The sequence below is a fragment of the Erigeron canadensis genome, chromosome 5 (assembly GCF_010389155.1).
Source record: "Erigeron canadensis isolate Cc75 chromosome 5, C_canadensis_v1, whole genome shotgun sequence".
Taxonomy (NCBI): Eukaryota; Viridiplantae; Streptophyta; class Magnoliopsida; order Asterales; family Asteraceae; genus Erigeron; species Erigeron canadensis.
Genome location: NC_057765.1, coordinates 4947863 through 4969446, shown reverse-complemented (window position 1 = coordinate 4969446; position 21584 = coordinate 4947863). Strand labels below are relative to the sequence as shown.

The following is a 21584-nucleotide window of genomic DNA, read 5'->3' as shown; positions in this document are numbered from 1 at the left end:
TACATAATAAACGGTTAATTAGGTATTATTATTAGTCATCAATTAAAATATGGGAAGTGTTGGAGAATAATAAGGAAAAGAACATAAGAGTTGGAGAATGGTACAACTAAGGAAACGTAGTTTTCTTTTAATTATGGTTAATACTAAGTTATATAATTTTTACTTATTATTTTAATAAAAAGGTTTTTAAATGTATGTGACCGGAAAGATACTTGTCGCTTTAATATAGCGCCATATGTCATTGAATAGAAGCTACAATCTTGTTTTAGTTTATTGGTAGATATTGTTAAGTAATGTATTAACGTGTAAAGACTTTATTTTATTTTATTTTATTGATATCTTATCATTGTAAGCTGTGAAAAATGTTATAATCAGTTTTGCTAAGCATGCGAACCAGTTTCATATGGTACTTGTACAAAAACTGGTAAGTACTGTATGAACCGGTTTCATATAGTATTTGTATAAAAACTGATAATAATGATATTTGGTATCTACTTTTGATGACTCTCCACCCTAGCTCATCTAGCTATAAATAAACTTTTTCTATAAAGGGAGAATTGACAAATTAACCTATATATCAACGTTCATTAATCTTTCTTAATTCTCTCCATCATATATATCTCTAAGAGGCAAGATGTGTGATGAGTCCGAAGGTAAAGCCTGCTGTTGTTTCTGGTCCTGCTTTCTCATCTTTATCGTTCCAATGTTCGTTGTGTTATGTCTCTACGCAGATCCAAAGCAGCCCGAGCTTTCAATGGTTGATTTCTCAGTTCCGGCCTTAAACAAAACATCGAATAGTAATGAAACCATAGGTGACATCTACTTGGAGCTTAAACTCCGAAACATGAACAAAGCTATCAGCCTTTACTACGTTGATCCTTTCAAAATAGCAATCTCTTATTACCCACTTGAAGACCCTTATCAAAAATACGTCTGGGAATACGCATTTCCACCATTTTTCCAAGGGAATGGCAAGACTAACCATATCAGAACGCTTATCGGGCAGCCATCATCTAAAATAGTCCAAAATAAAGATAACACAACAACGGGAAAGGTGGTAACTTTCAGTATCGATTTGGTTGTTAGTTTTCAGTACAATACCTGGACGAAAGGAAATAAGAACAAGATTGAGGCGGTTGCTGAGGTGGTGATTGATGCTAATACCGGTGGCAGGGTATCGAAAGATAAAATTAATTTGGAAACACTGGCTTCGGATGTGGCATGGGGTCAGCTATGGGTTGTCGGTCTTCTCGGATGAGGCATTGGGTCTGCTATATATATATATATATATATATTTCCGTCTTTTCTTCTGATGTAGTACACTAGCTACTATCTTCTTATATATATATATAGTAAGTATTGTACTTAGATTTTATTACTTGATGTTCTCCTTAGTATTTGCTAGTACTTGATCCTAACGGTTGTATGTGTATATGTTATTAGTTTCTTAGTTAGGATAAGTACTTGGGAATGTAGTGAACTATACACGAATGTTTATGTGCTGTAAAAGAACTACTCGAATGTTTATCGAATCTAATGAACTTTCATAAGTACTTGGGAACTTTCATGTTTATTGCACCACTGCACGACTTTGGCTGGAATCTTGGTTTCTGGCCTGACCTAAACCTCGTCCGCGATCCCTGCTCAATGAACCCCCTCTACCACATCCCTTATAGTTGCTGGCCAGAAGCTTTGTGATACTAGGATTGTTCGCCATTTTGTGTAAACATGGAATTTTTTTTTACGGATGCTACAAATTTCGAGACGTACAATTGGTATAAACCTTGGTGGTGCCGAACTTAACAGTTTTTGAGTTAGTTTCTTATCTTCATCATACCAAGTCCTTCATCCTTAACGACTCGAATTCCTTCTCGAGTTGTTCCACCAATTCACAAACCTTGTTTTCAAAGCATCCAGATCTCTCTGGCGGTTTCATACTGAGCCACCTGAATAACGAGTTCCTCCAAAATTGCTTGAAGAAGCAATGCGACTGCCATATCATCCTTCTTGGCCTCGACATGACTTTTTCTGTTCCATGTTCAAGAGCTTGTACAATCCATGAACCTTAAACTAACACTGCTTTAATCTTGATCATTGCCCAGATGTTGTAATTTGTTTCATTCAACCTCGGGCATTGCATACTTGTGATGTTTGCTTCTCTCGCATGAACGACGTACTCCTGGTCTGCTACCGGAAGCATGCATCTACCTAACCGTCGATCTCTGCTTGTTTTTTCGGCTGTACGTGAGTGGTTTGCAGCCGTGTGCTTAGTACGTTCTTAATTAATTCCGCCCTTCTAAACAAGAACAAATTAATCATGATGGAGCTTGAACGTGGCTCTTAATTATATATACCAATTCAAGTCCCTATGGATCTCAAACAGTAAATAAACTGTTGTCCCAGTAGGATCAAGAACAAGAAATATGTAATAAACTTTGAATATAGAATGAATTGTCGTTATTACACACTTTTTGAATTGTCTACACGTACATATGCTATATATACTAGTTGAATGGTTACGAGTGAACCAATGCAATGCTTCGGTGGTGGTGTTTGGTGGTAACTGCCACCCTTTCCTACGGTGGTGTTGATGGTTGTATCTTTTAGTCAACCATTACACCCTTTCAAGTATTATCTAATTACATAATCACACCTTCTAATTACATACTAATATAATCATGCCTATAAGTCTTCGTTTTAACTATGTCGATGGTTAATTCCAACATTCTCCCCCTTAACCATTGACGTAGTTAATCTTCAATCTTGTCTTCATTGTCTTCACTTGTACTTTGAATTTCCTCTCATCTTATGTTTGATCTTTTGAACCAACTTTGAAGTAATAGTGCTCCAAAAGTGTGTCTTGACTTTAGGCTTTCTTCCTTCATACATATCATTGCTTTTGACTTGTTGATCTTCCATGCTTAGTTCCTCATAGTCCTCTTTCTCTTGATCAAGTCTTCCTACATATTTTTCTAGTAGAAATTTTCCCAACTTTAAGTCTTCATCATCATTGAAATTTTCAAACGGATTGCTTTGATTCGTTGGCGTATCTTTGCCAAGTTTTTCTTGAGTCTTGTTAAAGCTTGTGGATGCCATTAATAATTGTGGTTCTACGTCTTCTTCCACAAGGTTTGATACTTCTTCTCTTTGTTGTCTTTGAGGTCTTTGTCGACAATCTGATGCATAATGTCCAAGTTTATTGCAATTATAGCATCTTACATTATTCACATTCCTTGTAAATCCTTCTTGATCTTGAGGGGATTTCTTTTCTTCATTGTAACTCTTCAATGTATCTTTCGAATAATTATCGTTTCTTCCATGTTGTCTTGAATTGTCATAACCTCGGTTATGTGGTAGAACATATCTTCCTCTTCCTCTTCCTTGATTATCATAGCGTTGTCTTCGACCATTGTTGTCATGTCATGTAAATAATAGTTTATCTTGATGCTCGAAGATCTTTCCTTTCTTAATCTTTATCCTTTCTTCAAAGGTCTTTAATCTTCCAATAGCTTCGTCGAAAGTCAGTTCATCTATATCCGAGTATTGCTCAATTAACGCCACAATTTGAATGAATCTCTCTGGTACAGAAGTTAACAATTTTCGCACACGGGTTGCATCATCGAGTGTTGATCCAAGACTTGTCATTTGTGATGTAATACTTGTCATTTTCGCGGTGAATGAATCAATAGTTTCATCTTCCTCCATTTGTAACATCTCAAATTCGGATTTGAGAGTTTGTAGTTTCGCCTTTTGTACTCGATCTACTCCAACATTTCGAGTTTTTAATGTATCCCAAATTTCTTTTGCATTTGCGCAACTTGCTACTTGCAATATCATATCTTCGGGTAATCCTTGAAATAGATACCCAATCGTGGTCTTGTCTCGCTTTTCATCGGCTTCACTTTTATCGGACGCGACCATTTCCCATAGACCATTTGCTTGTAGAATGATCTTCATTTTTATCGACCATATCGTATAGTTTGTTTTCGTCAATAACGGAAATTGGAAATAGTGTGTAGATCCTAATCCCTTATCGTTATTCGAACTCTCCACATCTTCTTTTCCCATAATTATTTATTAAAAGTGTTTATAATGATCTTTAATTTTAAAAATAAATCTTTTTGGAAATCACAGGTTTATAAAAGATTTTGAACTCTAAAAACAAATACTAGAGATCTATATCTTTGTTTCAAAGATAACTTATATATTAAAATAAAATCAATATTTAAATAAGAATCTGGAATGTTATCCTTGATAAAATCCTTGTATAAAACTAGTAGAGCCTTATCCTTACACAATCACTTTCACAATTAAACAATTATCTCTTAGGAATAATGAAAAGGGTTTGACTAGTAAAACCTGGAGGCCTTATAAAAGACCCGTCGTGTCCCTGATGACCGCTCCTTTTCTTGTTACTAATTCTTCAATATCCCAAATAATATATGCTTCTTCCTTCGCTTTTATATGCACAAAAAACCCCCAAAAATTAGGGTTCTTCTTCTACTCCCTCTGAATCGATATGCTTCTGAATCGTTTCTTCTTCTTAATGAAGTTATTTTCTATTTATCTCTCTAGTAATCTGATTGAAACAAAAGTTTCAATTTTAAAATCTGATCGAAAGATTCGATGGTCGGTTGTTTGAAGACGGCAAACAAAAACGGTTATCTCTTCTTGCTTTCTGATTGAAACGGTTATGTTTCAATGTTTGTTAACTGATCGAAAAAAACTGTTTCGATATTTCGGTTGTTCGATGACGGCGAACAAAAATAAACTTTGATCTTCTGTTGTTTGGTATTCGGCAAACAACTTTCTGAATAGGTTTTATCAACGCCGATTGAAAACGGCAATCGAAAATCTGAATAACGGTGATTGAAACGGCAATCAAGTGATGTTGTAAGCGGTGATTGAAAACGGCAATCAAATGGTTATAACGGTGATTGAGAACGGCAATCGAAGCGACTGAAAAACGACAGTCAACTAAACGGCAATTGAGTAAAAAAGCGGTACTCAATTGTAAGGTATGTTTTCTGATTATGTTAAAACGAAAAACTCGTGATTTGGGGTTGATTCCAAATCACAAAAAACTATGCTCTGATGCCATTGTTGTCCCAGTAGGATCAAGAACAAGAAATATGTAATAAACTTTGAATATAGAATGAATTGTCGTTATTACACACTTGTTGAATTGTCTACACGTACATATCCTATATATACTAGTTGAATGGTTACGAGTGAACCATTGCAATGCTTCGGTGGTGGTGTTTGGTGGTACCCGCCACCCTTTCCTACGGTAGTGTTGATGGTTGTGTCTTTTGGCCAACCATTACACCCTTTCAAGTATTATCTAATTGAAAATTTTTTCGAAACGGGCGTATTTCAAGGGTGTTTTATCAAACAAGTTTTGGAAAATTTTTTTTTATAAAACCAGTCAAACCGGTATTTGAAATACCGGATTCAAATTTCCCGGTCAAATTCGGTATTTGAAATACCGGTTTCAAAAAGGGGAATTTGAATCCGGTATTTCAAATACCGGACTCAATGCATGATGTGACAAGAGAGAGAGAGTGGGACAGTGGTGGAACAGAGCACAGTGATCAGACAGACAGACAGACGTGCAGGCAGACAGAGACAGAGGGGTTACAGTGTCGTGGTACTGGTCGTACAGTGGTTGTACTGGTGGTACAGTGGTTGTCATCACGTTTCTCGAAACCGGTATTTGAAAAACCGGTTTCGATGAAACCCTAATACGTGTCATGTCGTGGTGAAACCCTAATATGCTAGGTTAACTTAATTAGATTTTTGTTGTATATATATAGTATGTGATGGCTTCTTCTTCATCAGTAAACATTAACAGTCAACAAACATTTTCAGATAACATTTCAAACACTTTAAAAAAAAAACAAACATTTTCAGATAACATTTCAAACACTTTCAAAACAAATGGCTTCTTCTTCATCATTCAAACCCATTGTAGTTCAGTTAGTATGGGATGATCAAGTATCATTCATAAATGGAATCCTTCAAAATACAGATCCATCGAAAAGAAGAAGTTTTCCCATTTTCCACATGATGACTTATTCACAAATCTGTGATATAATTTACAGTTGTTTTGGTGTTTCAAAACAACAGTTCAAACTGCAATTATATTTGTGGTATGAATTTAAGGGTGTTCCTTTTAGGAACTTAATTACGGATGATAATACTTTGGCAATGATTTATCATCTCGGTGAAGCGCAATTTGAAGTGAAGTTCGAGCTTACTTTTACAAACCAGTTGTTAAGCTTGACTCAAAGCCAATGTTATTTCCAAGGAAGTAACGAATCAGAAGATAACGAAGATGATGCAGACAATGATGATGATGAAGACAATGACAATGAAGACGATGAACATGTTCAAGATCATGAAATTGACCCAATGGTTGGTGGATCAAGCGACGAGGCACCTTATACAAGTGATGATACCATCGACGCATATAGCGTTGATGGGGATGTATCTGGAGATGAAGAAGAAGAAGGGGCTCATGCACAAGGTCCTTTGGAGCATGAAGAACTTGTTAATCTTGAAGATGATAATGAAGATCGTCTAATGCCATTCAATGAAGTTCAAGAAGATGTGAAATTTTGGTCGCCGGATAGAAATGTGATAGAAAAAGGAATGTTTTTTCAGAGCAAGGCGGAGCTTATACACGCTGTTAGGCTTTGGAACATAAGAGAAAACAGGGAACTTATTGTTATGGATACAAGGCCAGCGTTTTGGAAAGCACAGTGCATGACTAGGGGGAAGAATTATCGTGGTGTTTTGGACCGGGTCCTGTGTAGGTGGCTTGTAGCTGGATCTAACAGAAACAGATTAGGATTGTTTCAGATCACAAAGTGGGTGGAGAGTCACAATTGTTATGGAGAAGTGATATCTAATAACAATCGTTGTATGACAGCAAGTATGGTTGCTTCTGAATCTTTGTCACAAGTGCGGGAGGATTTAACTTTAAAAGTTAGACAAATCCAGGCCCAAGTAAAAACAACGTTCAATGTTGATGTGAGCTACGCCAAGGCGTGGAATGCAAGAAGGTTAGCAATTGAAAGGTTGTATGGAACTTGGCCGAGTAACTTTGATGCACTGCCCAAGTATGTTGCTGAATTACAACGTGCTAACCCAGACACTGTTGTGGAATGGCTCCATTCTCCAACCAGTTCAAGCCATATACATACATTCAAGTATGTATTTTGGGCATTTGGACCGGCAATTAGGGCATTCCAACGTTGTATTTCGGTGATCTTTGTCGATGGCACTCATTTGAAAGGCAGCTACAAAGGTAAGTTGCTAACTGTAGTGACAAAGAACGCCAATGGACAACTATTGTCGGTCGCTTATGGCTTGGTTGATGAAGAGTCTAATGAAAGTTGGGGATGGTTTCTAAATCTCTTTGAAGAGCATGTCGGGTCGCAGAGGCAAGGTGATTTGTGTATCATTTCAGACCGTCACCAAGGCATTCTTAATGCAGTGAGCCAAATTGATGGGTGGCATCATCGGTATTGTTTGAGGCACATTTGTAGCAACGTCAACTCGCACTTCAAGAACAGGAGAATCAAGAATCTGGCTTGGGTTATCGGTTCCACCTCCCAATCATCCAAGTATACTTGGGCGATAAACACAATCAAAGGTGAAGATGATGCTGTTTGGCCGTATTTGAGGAACATTGGTTTGGACAAGTGGACTCTAAGGCACGACTCGGCGCTTCGTCGTTGGGGTAACTTAACGACAAACATTGCCGAGTGCCAAAACAATATCCTTGGTAAGGCTCGAATGCTACCTATTAGAGCTTTAATTGAGAGCACTTTTACTTGGACAAGATACCATTTTGTCAGCCAATACCGGAAGGCAAGTAGCTGGAACCCACCACTAGCTCGCAAAATGTGGCAGGTTTATCAGATGCGTGAACGAGCGTCAACAAGCCATAGAGTGGAAGTGTTTGATGAACGAACAGGTAATTACACGATCAGAACAAACCAAAGAAATGCACAAGGCGAGTACACATACAATGTTGTCATGGGGGAGAATAGGAAAAAATGCTCTTGTGGAGCTTGGCAGCATCAAAGGTTTCCATGTTCTCATGCCATTGCTGTTTGTGGGTATAGACAAGAGAGAGCTGCTAATCTTCCAAGTAAAAGGTACACAACTAGGACATGGATAAATCAGTATAATGCTGCACTTTCTCCCCTTCGAGAGGTGAATTACTGGGCGCCGGTAGATTGGCAGATTCAGGGAGACCCTGAAAAACTGGTCACGCAAAGGGGTAGGAGACGCACCAGACGGTACCGGAATGAGATGGATGAGAGTTCTACGAGCAGATATTCAACCTCAAGACAACAAGCTAGATGTGGTATTTGCCGTCAATTGGGCCATAACAGGAAGACATGCCCTGAAATTTGAATATGTCATGCCATGTAATTTCAACCTCAATTAAAATGTTGTTTTTGTTTGTTTTACCTGAAATTAAAATTTCTCTTTGTATTGATGAATTTGAAATTTAGGTTTGTTTTTTCCTGAATTCCTAATCTGTTTTTAATTGGTTCCAACATGAAATAAAAACACATTTTATTGATAACGTTACAACACAAAATATAAAAAACATAGTACTTAAACTAAAATACAACACAAATTACTCTGCATCTTTGCTTGACATTTTTCCCCAGCCGCGGTAAGCTTTTTCGTTTGCCCACCACTTGTCGTGTTGCGGGCATTTGACTTCCCAAGTACTTTTGCCTTCCCCGCAGTTGTCATGAAACGATTCAGCCCAAGTGCACTGGTCACCCAACGTGTGACCAGCGTCAAAACGTCATCCACCACCCTCTTTATCTTCTTGATCTCATTCTGCAAAACCAACGAATACGTCTCTTCGTGCTTCGAGAGCTTACGGCCTGGTGCTTGTAGTGCCTCAAGGCGATGCTCGCTGTCGCCTTTTCTCCCGTAGATAACCCATTTAGTTAGAGAGTTCAGTTTGAAGGAGAGTATCCTCTTTGACATCAGCAATGATTCTTGATTTCATCTCTTCTTTGGTCAGACGAGGTCGTTGTACATTCTTGTTTGATGATGAGGAGGCCATTTTGTTAGCAAGAGTGTGTGAATTTGTAAAATAATTGAAAATGTGTCGTCGTGCAAATGAACTGTCTATGAGTTTGTATTTATAGCTTGGATTAAGGGACCAAAACTGTATATCTTTTGAATTTGAGGTACTAAAATGTTATAGGGACTAATGTGTAAATATTTTAGCTATAAATATTGGCTCCTTATCAGATATTTCTTACAAACTCTCAAAATCTTATACATCTTAAATGGCTTCCTCATCAAATGTCTTTCGATCATGTAACCAAAAACCACCAATGACTGTCGATCAAGTGAATGCCAGTATCATGGCTGATATCCTCGACCACCAAAAGTCCAAAGAGGAAATTGTTGAAATTGGTCTCAAACTGGCAGCGAAAAAGAAATGGTGTGCTGAAGAAATCCGTTATATACAAACCGGGCATTGTACTGAGCTTGAGTGTCAATATGTTACTTATTTGCAGGGGAAGTACGAGAAAATTCAAATTGCTATTGACCAACTTGCTAATGCGGTTTACACATTCAACAACTTCATCATGACGGCCAAAGGAGTCCATGAGATGATGAAATAATGTGTTCTATGTATTATTATGTTGTATGTTTGTCGTTAATAAGTTCTATGTATTTTTAAATTATGAATAAAAGTGTGTTTTGATTAAAATACAAAGTAAACATAACATTACATAAAACAAACATTAAAAAATATATACATACGTAAACACTAGAATAATGGTTGTAAGTTAAAAAAAACTATTTAATTGGGATATAAGCCAAAATCTTAACCATCAACAAAACTATGTTTGTTTTTACGTCATCCTTGTATTTTTTGGTCATTTATTTTGAAACCGGTTTTTGAAATACCGGTTTCGAACTTAGTACCCATTACCCCTATTCACGATCATATCAACCTGACAGAAACCTGCAGTATCCGGTTTTTGAAAAACCGGATTCAAAAAGCAACATTGATTAAGCCTGTTGTCTTCAGGTGATGTGACAAGTCTGTTGACTGGCTACAGTTTGTTGACTGGCTACAGTGGTCGCGTGCATCAATTTCGAAACCGGTATTCCAAATCCCGGTTCTAAATATAGTATATATATATATATATAACTCGGGTATTTAAGGATTTGTAACATATATATCCGACATCTAAAAACCCATAACGATTTGTAAGTTATGGCTTCTTCATCGTCATCTGACCCATCATCACCTCCTACGGTAACATTTCATGCATTGAAAGCGCAATGTAAAGAAGATATAAGCGACGGGTGTGAACTTTACTTGAAAATTAATGACTGTAAGCTGCTTATGGAACAAAGGAAGCTCGAACATAAGAAGAAAATAAAAGAAACAAGCAAAAAGGGCATCGGAATGATTATAAGTGAAGAAATGCATAAGGATTATCTTGAGACGGCATTACCAAGTATCAACGAAATAACATCTGAACTTGAGAAAATGTTAAAGTTGGTTAACAAAAAAATCGACTTGGCGACAATTTATAAATTGGAAGCTGAAGACGGTTTCAGTTAAAAAGTTTATGTAGTATTTCAAATATGTATTATGTTTATTTAAGTTTACGTATTCCATTTATCCTTACTTTGATATCTTTTATTTTGAATATATTAATTTAATTTAACTTGATGTAAGTTTTATATCCATTTTGCTTTTTTTTTTTAATAATTCAATTAAACAATATTATTAAAAAAATATATTTATTTATAAAATATACAGATAGTTATTAACACAAACCTAACAAAGAATTACAAGAAAAATATAATTTATCTATGCCCCCTAGTTCCACATCCCGGTGGATTGCCACGTTCTCGGTTACTTCTTCTTGGTTCGAACACGTCGTCCTCTTCTTCTCCTTCATCATTTGCCAGATTTGTAGCTGGCAGTTGAGAAGAACCAATATAAGGAGAGAAGTCTTGCATCGGATAAGGAGAAATGTTTCGAGCCGGTGGACCAGTTCCGTAGTAAAAATCAGGATTAAAATGATGTGGAGGGAGATCAAACAGATTAGTTGGTCCTGCATTTTGGGTATAATAACTCGGGGTTTGAAAGCTACCCATGAAGAAATTACCCGGGAACATTTGATGGGTTGCTGAAGTAGAGGCTCCAGCCTGTGGGTTACCCGGTTGGTAACTTTGAAACCCTGAATTGGGTGTCGGCCTAAACACAGTTTGGGTATTAAAACTGGAAGGACCACCTGCCCAATTAGAAGGACCAGCACTGGAAGGAGTTTGATAACTTTGGGAGGGAGGCATTTCAAATGGCTGTGGCTCAGGAAACTGCCAATTTTGAGACGAATAATTCATTCGTTCTTCCTGTTGAGTCAACGAAAATGTCTCCCTCGTTATTGTTCTAAAATCCCCAAACAAGTGACTTATCTGCGGATTTGCTTCTTGTTGTTGACGAGCTCGCTCGTTAACCTGTACCAAACTGTCTTGCTGCGCACATTTAAATATTAGTAACAAATAAATATTTAATAATAGTAAGGTTTATTTAACAAAAATACACTTACATAAAACTGTTGGGTAACGCCCCATTGAGGGTACTGGCCTGGAGGCTGTTGCTGACCGGGCTTACCGACTGTTAAGACGGTACGCTCCAAATACCACTTCATATACCCTGGTGCACAGGTGGCCCCTCGGTCTCCCTGGTGGATCCGCTGCGCCCGGTTGTTCCACTAGTCGATATAGTCGGCATGTACTTCACAGTAATCGACCCTCGCTTTTCGCATTTTGATGAGTGTCTTATGCTGTGCTGGGGCCACCAAAGCATCATTATCAGGAATGGCTTGTATCAAGCCGAACTTTCTAGCAACTCTATCTGCTAGATGGAACTCCACATCCTCCCAACAAATCAAGGGGCCCATGTATCTCCATATGCTTCGCCCAGTCTTACAACTCGCGGGGAGTATGTTGATGAAGTTGGTATACGAAGTCCATTCGAACTGCATTAATTAAAAAGTATTCAAAGATATTAACATATTATAACTTAGAGATTAATAAGTAAATATAACTTAAAACGTATTAAAATATATTAATTATTACCTGGTCAGGTGTTAGCGCATTGAAAAAAGAACGAAACGAAATTATACAGTGTCCCGGTGTATCACGATTTGAGTGGTCTCCACACCACTTGTTTGCTAAACAGCTTCCGTATTCATATACCTCTTCTTCTTCTCCGTCATCCGGTTTGAATGGCGTGACTCGTGGGGCAATGCGTGGGAATCTTTCCCACGCCCAATACTGCAACAACAACAAGGGTCCATCAATGCCTTGTCTAGTTGGCCAAGTCCCCTTAGACAAATTCCTATACAAACAACAAAGGGTTGCTGAACCCCAGCTCCTTCGACCCGCTATGCTCAGGTCTCCCAGAAACGACAAATAGTTAAGACTAACATCATAGCTGTTAGAATCAGGAAAAAGCTGCGAACCAATAAGAGCTAGAATAACCCGTCTAGCCATTTGTTGGCAACGCTCCTCATCATTCGGGTCCCAATGTTCAAAAGTAATCGAACCCGCCAACCGATTAAACTTCATCCGACCTTTGCGCAAGTCGTCATCTTCCGGGTAAATACCCAGATACTCCTGACACAAATTCTTCCAATACTCAACATTTCGGGTCTCTGTAACCCACTTACCACACACCGGTGGTCCCTGTATGGGTAAACTCCATATCACCTGCACATCTTGCAAGGTGACAGTCGCTTCACCGATAGGAAAGTGAAACGTGTTGGTTTCAGGATGCCATCGCTCAGCCAACGCGATGATCAAAGAATGATCAAGTTGGCATGTATATGCCTGGAAGAGTTCGTAAAACCCAGCACTCCTGATATAACGTACAACCTCGTCGGCCACACCATCTTGCAGTAGTCTGTTAAGCCCTCCATCACCTCTTCTGCAACGTGGCTCTGGAGATGTTGTATGACCGATGTTCATCTGCAGCTTGTAGCCCCAACAACTCTGGGTTTTTGGGAGCACAGCTAACAGTGATAGAGGCCATTTTTTGTTTATGAAAATACTGCTTTGATAAATTGTTTGTTGCTTGTTTATGAAAAGTATATGTTTTTGCGTGATCATCTATGAGTAAAATATGCATGTATATATACAATACATAGTCTGCTACGTTGCATGGGCTTTTTTTTTGTCTCAACTTCAAACCGGTTTTGGAATTACCGGATTCATAGACTGTTCCTACTGCCATCTTCCTGCAGCTCTGAACCAATGTCACATCACATCAACTAGGGTATCACCAGGCATCGACACGTGTTAGGGTTAGGTTGAAACCGGTATTGGAAAAACCGGACTCGAGGTTGAAACCGGTATTGTAAAAACCGGACTCGATGTACACTGTACCCCCTCTGTCTGCCTGCCTGCACGTCTGTCTGTCTGATCTGACTGTGCTCTGTACCACGACTGTCCCACTCTCTCTCTCTTGTCACATCATGCTTTAAGTCCGGTATTTGAAATACCGGATTCAAATTCCCTTTTTGAAACCGGTATTTCAAATACCGGATTTGACCGGGAAATTTGAATCCGGTATTTCAAATACCGGTTTGACTGGTTTGATAAATTTTTTTTTTTCCAAAACTTGTTTGACAAAACACCCTTGAAATACGTCCGTTTCGAAAAAAATTTCTATCTAATTACATAATCACACCTTCTAATTACATACTAATATAATCATGCCTATAAGTCTTCGTTTTAACTATGTCGATGATTAATTCCAATATAAACGAACACACAATTATGGAATAATTAAGCTCTCCAATTTATTCAGAAAAATAAACTGAAAACTGATTAACCCTCGTAACCATGCTCTGCGTTCAAGCTCTAGAAAGTATGATTATCATGTTGATAAACAGAGATATAATCTTTCACATGTTGTTTTGATAGATATATGATTATCAAAAGAATGTTGCTCTAGAAAGTAGCTAGATCACTGTGGATAAACTAGCTAGTGCTTCTTGAAAGCAACGCATTCTGTAGTTTTTCGCCAGCTATTTGCATGGTCTATAAATTGGTTTTAGGTCAATTTGATGACCCATGCATCCCAACTGATATCCTTTATGTATGTCGATCCTAAGAGCCAGGAATAATACATATCATCGATCTTTACCTAATTATTTTGTAAAGTTCACTGAACAACAAGTGTTCTCTGTTCCTGAAATTTCTTTTATGATGTACCTTGTTTTCCTTGCCGAGCGATCGAGTCTGTCTGGCTGTCTTATTATGAGTTTCTGTACGTAGAGATAATTCCGTGACATATATAAAGCTCGTCTCTTTTGGACTTTGGACGTACTTGTAGTTCTTTTTTTCAATTCCCTTTATATATATAGGTCTCAAATTCAATGCGAGTGAAGTGGTGGGTGGTGGGCGGTGGTCTTTAAATTTTTGCATGTAAAGTACGTAAAAACGTTTTCGTCGCACAATATCAGTAGTTTGATGGCAGTGGTACGTTGTGATTATAGTAAATTATGTAACCCCCATGTGAGTGATTGTTTGATCTTATCCAAATCTTACTTGTTTAGTAGATCTATATATGTGTTAAGAATCGATGATTCCATATTCACAGGATCGAACTCAGAAGATTGAACAAAAAATATGATTCGATATATTATATACAAGAAATCATTGTTGTTACATTGGAAAGACACACATAAAACTGATACACAAACTTGTATTTATAGACCTACATACGACGGTTATTGCTGAACAATCGTGTTACTTCCAACCATCGCGTTTCTTCAAACTGTTGTGCCCTTTGCCATGAGAGGGCAGTGAACCGATACACCTCTCTGATTGTCGCGCCTTTTCTTTTAAAAGCCCAAATGACACATTTACATATCTAGTCCCTAGACTCCATTAAGTAATACAACTCTGAACATAACATATCTTTAGACCAAGACTTATACAATTATGTCCAACAATATGCACCACAACTTATTCATCTTCTCAATCAAATCAGAGTCTCAATTTTATTACCACCATGTCTGACCAGAAGTACCTGAAACCGAGCAAATTGACTCATTCGCCACGTGGCGTAGCCTAAAACTAGCTAGAACACATGGTATAACAAACAAAAGAAGCCAAAACTTGCCAATTTGAAAACATAAAAGGTAACCGGAATATATAATCAAAGTTGTCGGAAAACATAAAAAAGTGACCGTTTTTTGTATAAAATAAAACTTGGGCTAAGAATTTGGGGGTCGGGAATTTCAGAAGTCGGAAACGCCATGGCTGCTAACCTGAAGGGTTTACCCCGTCAAGATACGTCTCGGATCATCTGAATCCCATTTTTATGAACATTTGTATCATCATCGCCCATTTAACGTAACACCGGCAACCTAACTGTTCAACGATACAATCATCGGCTAAAACCACTTTTTCCGGCTACCTATTGCTTTAATGGAACAAAATCCGACAACGCTACCAAGGAAAAATCCGGCAACGCTACCGTTAACTTAACACTACCAAGCTAATCACAAACATGCAATTAACGGCAATGTAAAAAGATAAATATACATATATATATATATATATATAAGCAGCAGCAGTAACCGAAAAACCCAAGAAAGGGTTCACCGGAAAACAAACCGTTGTAAGAAGCAGCAACAGTTAACCATAAACCCAAGAAAGGGCTTGCCGGAAAACTATAGCTGCCGTCGCAGCGGCAACAGCAGCAGTTTAACCGGAAAACCCAAGAAAGGGCTCGCCTGGAAAACCGATGCAACATGCAACAGCACTAGCAGTTCACCGGAAACCCAAGAAAGGGCTTGCTGGAAAACCAAACCAACAAAGCAACATGAACCATATCGATAATACCGGAAACCCCACAAAAGGGGTCGCCGAAAAACCGACGGAACAAGTAGTCAAATAGGCAACTATACCCTTGCACAAGCCAAACAAAGTTTTGGCCATTAAAAAAGTGAACGTTTATGGTCGGCAACCACGGGCAACCCCAAAAAGGGGTTTCCGATCTCAAGACCGGAAAGGGTGATATATAATGTTAGGAGCATCGACAAGTTTTATCGGCATGTATTCCGGCAATAGAAGCCAAGAAAAACATAGATCTAGCCTCAAAATCGAAAACCCCCAAATCAATTTTTTAGGTTTTCGGCGATAAGAACAAGATTGGCACAAGAACAAAAAATACGGTATTAAGTACACGCTCCCAACGTTCACAAGGATCGGCCAAAACTTGCTCGATATATATAGCCAAAACTAGCCGATTAAACTTGCCAAAACTAGCCGATGCATGTGCTATAGGTTTGCCAAAGAGCTGATGCAAGCCGATGCTTTTTGCCGATATAAATAGCCGACTACACCCTTGCCCCTAAAGTGGTTAGATTGTGATCACAACTTAACAGATCAGATGAAATGTGGCTGATCAGAAAGTAGTTCATATATGATAGGCTTGATAGCTGCATTTGACCTTGCTAGTCAAACCTTTCAATTGGTGTCACAGCCCAAGTATTCTGACAATTATGTGGCGACTAGATATGCTATGGGCCTATGGGGTCCGGGTCCATTTATCTTAACAAAAAATAACCAAACAGTTGGACCTTTATTTGATATATGCTTGTGCTGCTACAGTAAAATAGTCTGCCTCAGTGCCTCTATCATGTTATACATATCTGACCTGTATTATCCGTTGACTAGAGTTTATAGCGAATTTCTTGACTTTTCTTAGCGCCGAGTTTAGAGAGAAAAAAAGAAAAAGGATGAAGATTAATAAAAAATTTTAGTTATTTTGTTATTCATGTTATTGATCAATAACATAACGAATGTCTAAATTTTTATAGTTACGCCCTTCGTGGGTAGAATAAGTTAATAGAGATGTGTAGGCCATGGTTCTCTATCATGGTTTGGTTTGAAACTTTACGATGAGCTTTAAACTTGGTATTGGTTAAGTGTTAATTTGTGTTAATTTAAACAAAAACCTTGCTCAATTAATTAAAACAGAAGAAAAATTTGATGATTTCTCTTACCTTAGACAAGATTAAGACTATCTACATCTCAATTATATTATATCTGGTCGGGTATGGTCATTACTATCTACCAATAAACTAAAACATGATTGATATATTTTTGAAACGACACGTGGCGTAATCCTTGATCGAAACGTGTCCTTTTAGTTTATTTGTTTTATTAAATTAGCTTTTGTAATTGTATATGAATTCAAATTCCTTATTAAACTTAGAATTAAATTATAACTCTTGACTTATTAATACAAAAGACATTATAATCTTATTTAATTGATCGTTTTCTTATAAATAAATTGTCTCTTTTTCTCTATTTATTCTTCTAACTCCCATTACTTATAATAAGTTATTAACACGAAGACTTTAAAAATTTGAGTTTACAATCCGAAATCACAAGGCTATTTGTTGTCATCCACTATGTTTACAAGTTCCGATTTTGATGTGATTTTAAAAATTTAAGGTAAATTTAAAAGTCTAACTAAAGATATGTTATATTTATCATTACTGTTTATTATAATTTAGTTTCGATTATCGGTTTACTTTAACCACAATTTATTTCATAATCATAAATCATGTATAAGGGATATTCAGATTTCTTATGATACAATATATATAGCTACCGTACATCGTACGAGTATTAAAACTAGTAATATTTAAAATAAAAGGCTATAATTGACATTAAAAATTGATAAACATTGGTTGCGCAAAAAGATTATTGAACTTAATTTATTTGAACGTTGACAAAAACAAATTCATGTGAAATGGCTACAGATTTTCAGACACTTTCTAATACTCCTTTTTTCTTGATCCACTTGGTCTTTTGAGCACACTATCCTTTCTATTTCTACAATATTTTGGTGGATAAGAAAGTTATATTGTCATAATTACTATGCTTAAATTTCGGGTCAACATCGAACAAAAAGTGAAAAAAACATAAGTAACATACACCTACGGCTTAAACTGGTTCATTTCAAAGTGAATAAAAAATCTTCCTTTTGTATATTCAGCTAAAATATATAAATGTATAAGTCGTTGGGTTGCTTCAAAGTAAGATTTAAACAAAGACTAGTTCGGCTACCTTAAAGACGGAGCTAGTAGGGACTAGAGGGTGCTCAACCCCCTCCAATTAATACAACTTAATTATAATTTAAGTTCTCAATCTAACGGTTAAATCAACATTAATCTCTATAATCGACTTCTCTCAATTAAGCAATTAACCTAGACCTTCTTTAATGTCAAATGTTAACTCCGTCATTGGCAACCCCAAATAGGAGTCTAGAAATTAAAAAAGCATGAACACGATTTTAATATACTGGCCAAATTTCAAAACTACAAGTTAATTAGTTCTATGCTTTTGTCACGATGGACCAAGTTTTGCACGTCCTTATATTTGAGAATATGTTTGATCAAACTAACATTCCTCTAAAAAAAATATAATGTAGTTTTTACAATTCTACATTATTTCATATTATATTACATTTAGTACGTATGACATTTAGTACTATAAATCTATAATGATTGTAGAAAAAGATTTTCCACCATATAGCTATAGCTATACGAGAACTCTTGAATGAAAACCAGCATAGCAAGACAATGTGATTCCTGGATTCACACTTGTTGTATTGATAACACCAACCATTAGTCCATATTGCCAAGTTGCTCCCTTTTTAGACTTCAAAAGCAAGATCTTTATTTCATCTCACTTTTTGATTTTTCTGAAATACATTAATTCAACTTGTTGTGGTCAATAACGAAAAAGGAAGAAAGTAATGAATTTTATTGTTCCAAATTATGTAGGAAAAGAAAACGTGCACCAAGCCGCACTTGATTTAGCAATACAATATAGCGAGTTGCTCTCTCTCCGTGTTTGGGCCATTTGGTGTTTGTTGGTTGCCGCTCTGTGCGGCAGTGAGGTTCAATTCGCAATGTTCAGTACAGGATTGCGAGGATCGTGTGTCTGTCTCATATGTTAGAATCGTTTCCTCATGGTTTTTATGAGGTTTGATAAAATAAAAAAAAAACCTTGTATCTGGTGCTTTCTGTAATTGATATATTTTATCTATTAATTTATTTTTTACATTTTTAATAATTAAAGTCTAAAAAGAAAATAATCTAGAATGTGTAACTTTTCTTTTAACTGCCATAATAATACTCGTAATATTTAACAAAAATAAACGGCTCAATATTTAAAAATTCATTACGTACAATGAACAATTGAGTAGTTCATTTCACAACATATATATTCGTATATAATTCATTAAACTCTGAGATCCTAAACCCCTAATTTATAGTGAGGATTTATCTTCTTGTATATTTAAACTCGCTTTAATAACCTATAGATTACTCATAGCTTTTTTTTGTTTTTCATTACAATTTGCTCTTTTAACCGATAAATTCAATATAATAAATAAAAACTATTAGCTAATATATATATATATATATCCAATATAGTAATTTTCACCTACATTTTTATCTTTTCTTTATATATAATAAAACAAGATTGCTTTAATAATTTATTAATTAATCAAATCTTTGATTTTATCTAATTATGATTTACTTATGTCATAATTGGTATTAATTAAAGTACTACTAAAAGTCCTAATAATTATATAAATAAATATATCATCATCAATATCAATTTGTATTTTCATATATCTTTTTTTTAATTTGAAATTTACAAAACTTTTTTGTTTAAATACATTTAATAGTTTATTGACATTGTCATAAATTTTCCATATATATATATATATATATATGACACTGACCAAAATCTACTAATAAACTTTTAGAAAGAATCATATATTGTGATTATAAAGTAGGTATCACATGTTACATATAAAATGTTAGAGTTCACAATTTGCTCCATATCTTATCTTTTTAATAAAATTAAGTTACAATTTCAAATTTTTATTCTTCATATAAAAGTCCACTTGCTTATATAGTGGACTACTTTCAAACTAAAAATATAAAAAGCGCTTCATCATGTTTATATATACATTCTTTTAATAGACATTCGTCATGTTTATATTACCTTTAACAAAAAATATTTTTTATTGAATTATATACCATATTTTAGGAGCATAAAGAACCATCTTTTAATTAAAAAAATTATATATTGGTGATCCATTAGTAAAAGTCTTTGACCTTGTGATATTTTATTAGAATTCGAATCTCACTTACTACACTACATTTGTTAGGGTGTATTATTTGGAATTTATATATAAAAAATAGCTTTTGGGTTCACTATTCAAAACCATCTGAAGTACGTTAAAGAGTTCGTTGAAGGATTCATCTATGTGGTTTGTTCATTTTTGTGGATTATATCCCTGCTCAAGATTTAGTGGAATAGGTTCAAATTATTCAATTTTGTTTGAATTACGTTCTTGATGCCATTAGTTTCGTTGCAAGTTATATTTTGTAATTTGTTTATTTTTATGGTTTACATCCCTTTTCAGAGTTGAAACTTGCAGCAAAGTGAGTAGTTTATACTTATTCCACCAAATTTTTTAAAAAAAGATGTAAACCATATAAATGAACAAATCACATGCATGGATGAATCCTGAAATTAACTCTACGTTAAAACAATGAAGAATGATTGTCAATTTGTTATTGTTTAGAGAACTCTAAACTATTGACCAAAAACTTTTGTATTTCAATGTGTAAATCAAATAAGTTATAGAGCGAGCATGTCACAAACAAAAGACTTTCCGAATTAACTTTAGTCTTTAGCCTAACAAATTAAACATATGGTTATCAATATCGATCATCTTCATTCATGCATTATCTTGAAAACAACTCAGCATCCACTAAAACAAATCTAAACAAAAAATAAATTGAAATTAGCTTTCAAAGGTTAGGCACAATATGACATGTTAGCCACTATAATATAATTGATTTCTTATGGATACGTTTACCGTATACGCACACAGTAGTAATTAATAGAGTTATTTATAGGTGTCCAATTTTAGTTAATTGGAGTAGCTAGTTTGGCAACATAAACGGAAGAAAATATTGCGACGCCTATTTGCCTCGTCGCGAGATAAGTGGTGAAAAGTTTTTCTAGCTCGGAGCAAAAATATAAAACTCAAGCACTTTAAAAAACTTTGTTTGACGATAATGTCGTCACATTTTTTTTAAGACATGGAGTAAAATGATTTTGATAATAATGAACCGAAGTAAATTTGGTAAAAGGCATAAAAAGGGCTACCCATGTCAAGGTTGACGGTTTGACACGTTGTTAATATCTTAACCTTACCCATTAAATGTTTCGGGTTAGAAATCTTAATCCGGATCAGACCCGTATCGACACGGGTCAACCTGGTCGAACTGATTAGTATATGAGTTGACAGGTTGTTTGGTTAAATGGGTTAGTTTTAGCTTAAGTGAGTTTTAGTGGTATAGCTTTTAAAAACAAGTTACTAATTAATAACAATTTAACTATTAATAAATTTACGGGGAAAAAATCACTTATAACATCATTTACGAAACTAA

The 21584-nt window shown here is 35.9% G+C and overlaps 2 protein-coding genes across 2 annotated transcripts; one reads left to right on the top strand and one right to left on the bottom strand.

The window, feature by feature from the left end:
• The first annotated feature begins 5538 nt into the window (after window positions 1-5538).
• On the top strand, window positions 5539-8430 carry LOC122601052. The gene is made up of 2 exons (XM_043773828.1): window positions 5539-5712; window positions 6166-8430. The coding sequence occupies exons 1-2, from the start codon at window positions 5539-5541 to the stop codon at window positions 8428-8430; spliced, it is 2439 nt and encodes an 812-aa protein (XP_043629763.1).
• Window positions 8431-12292: 3862 nt separating this feature from the next.
• Window positions 12293-13047, bottom strand: LOC122601051 (serine/threonine-protein phosphatase 7 long form homolog). Its single transcript, XM_043773827.1, has 2 exons — window positions 12447-13047; window positions 12293-12354 (listed from the first exon to the last, which is right to left on the bottom strand). Exons 1-2 carry the CDS (start codon window positions 13045-13047, stop codon window positions 12293-12295), a joined length of 663 nt encoding a protein of 220 aa, XP_043629762.1.
• Window positions 13048-21584: the final 8537 nt, after the last annotated feature.

Coding starts and splice junctions, on each gene's coding strand:
- LOC122601051 (XM_043773827.1), bottom strand. CDS start 13,047: ATGAACATCGGTCATACAACATCTCCAGAGCCACGTTGCAGAAGAGGT. Junction 12,355..12,446: donor AGCGGGTCGAAGGAGCTGGG/GTTCAGCAACCC, acceptor TTGTTGTTGCAG/TATTGGGCGTGGGAAAGATT.
- LOC122601052 (XM_043773828.1), top strand. CDS start 5,539: ATGCATGATGTGACAAGAGAGAGAGAGTGGGACAGTGGTGGAACAGAG. Junction 5,713..6,165: donor CATCACGTTTCTCGAAACCG/GTATTTGAAAAA, acceptor TATGAATTTAAG/GGTGTTCCTTTTAGGAACTT.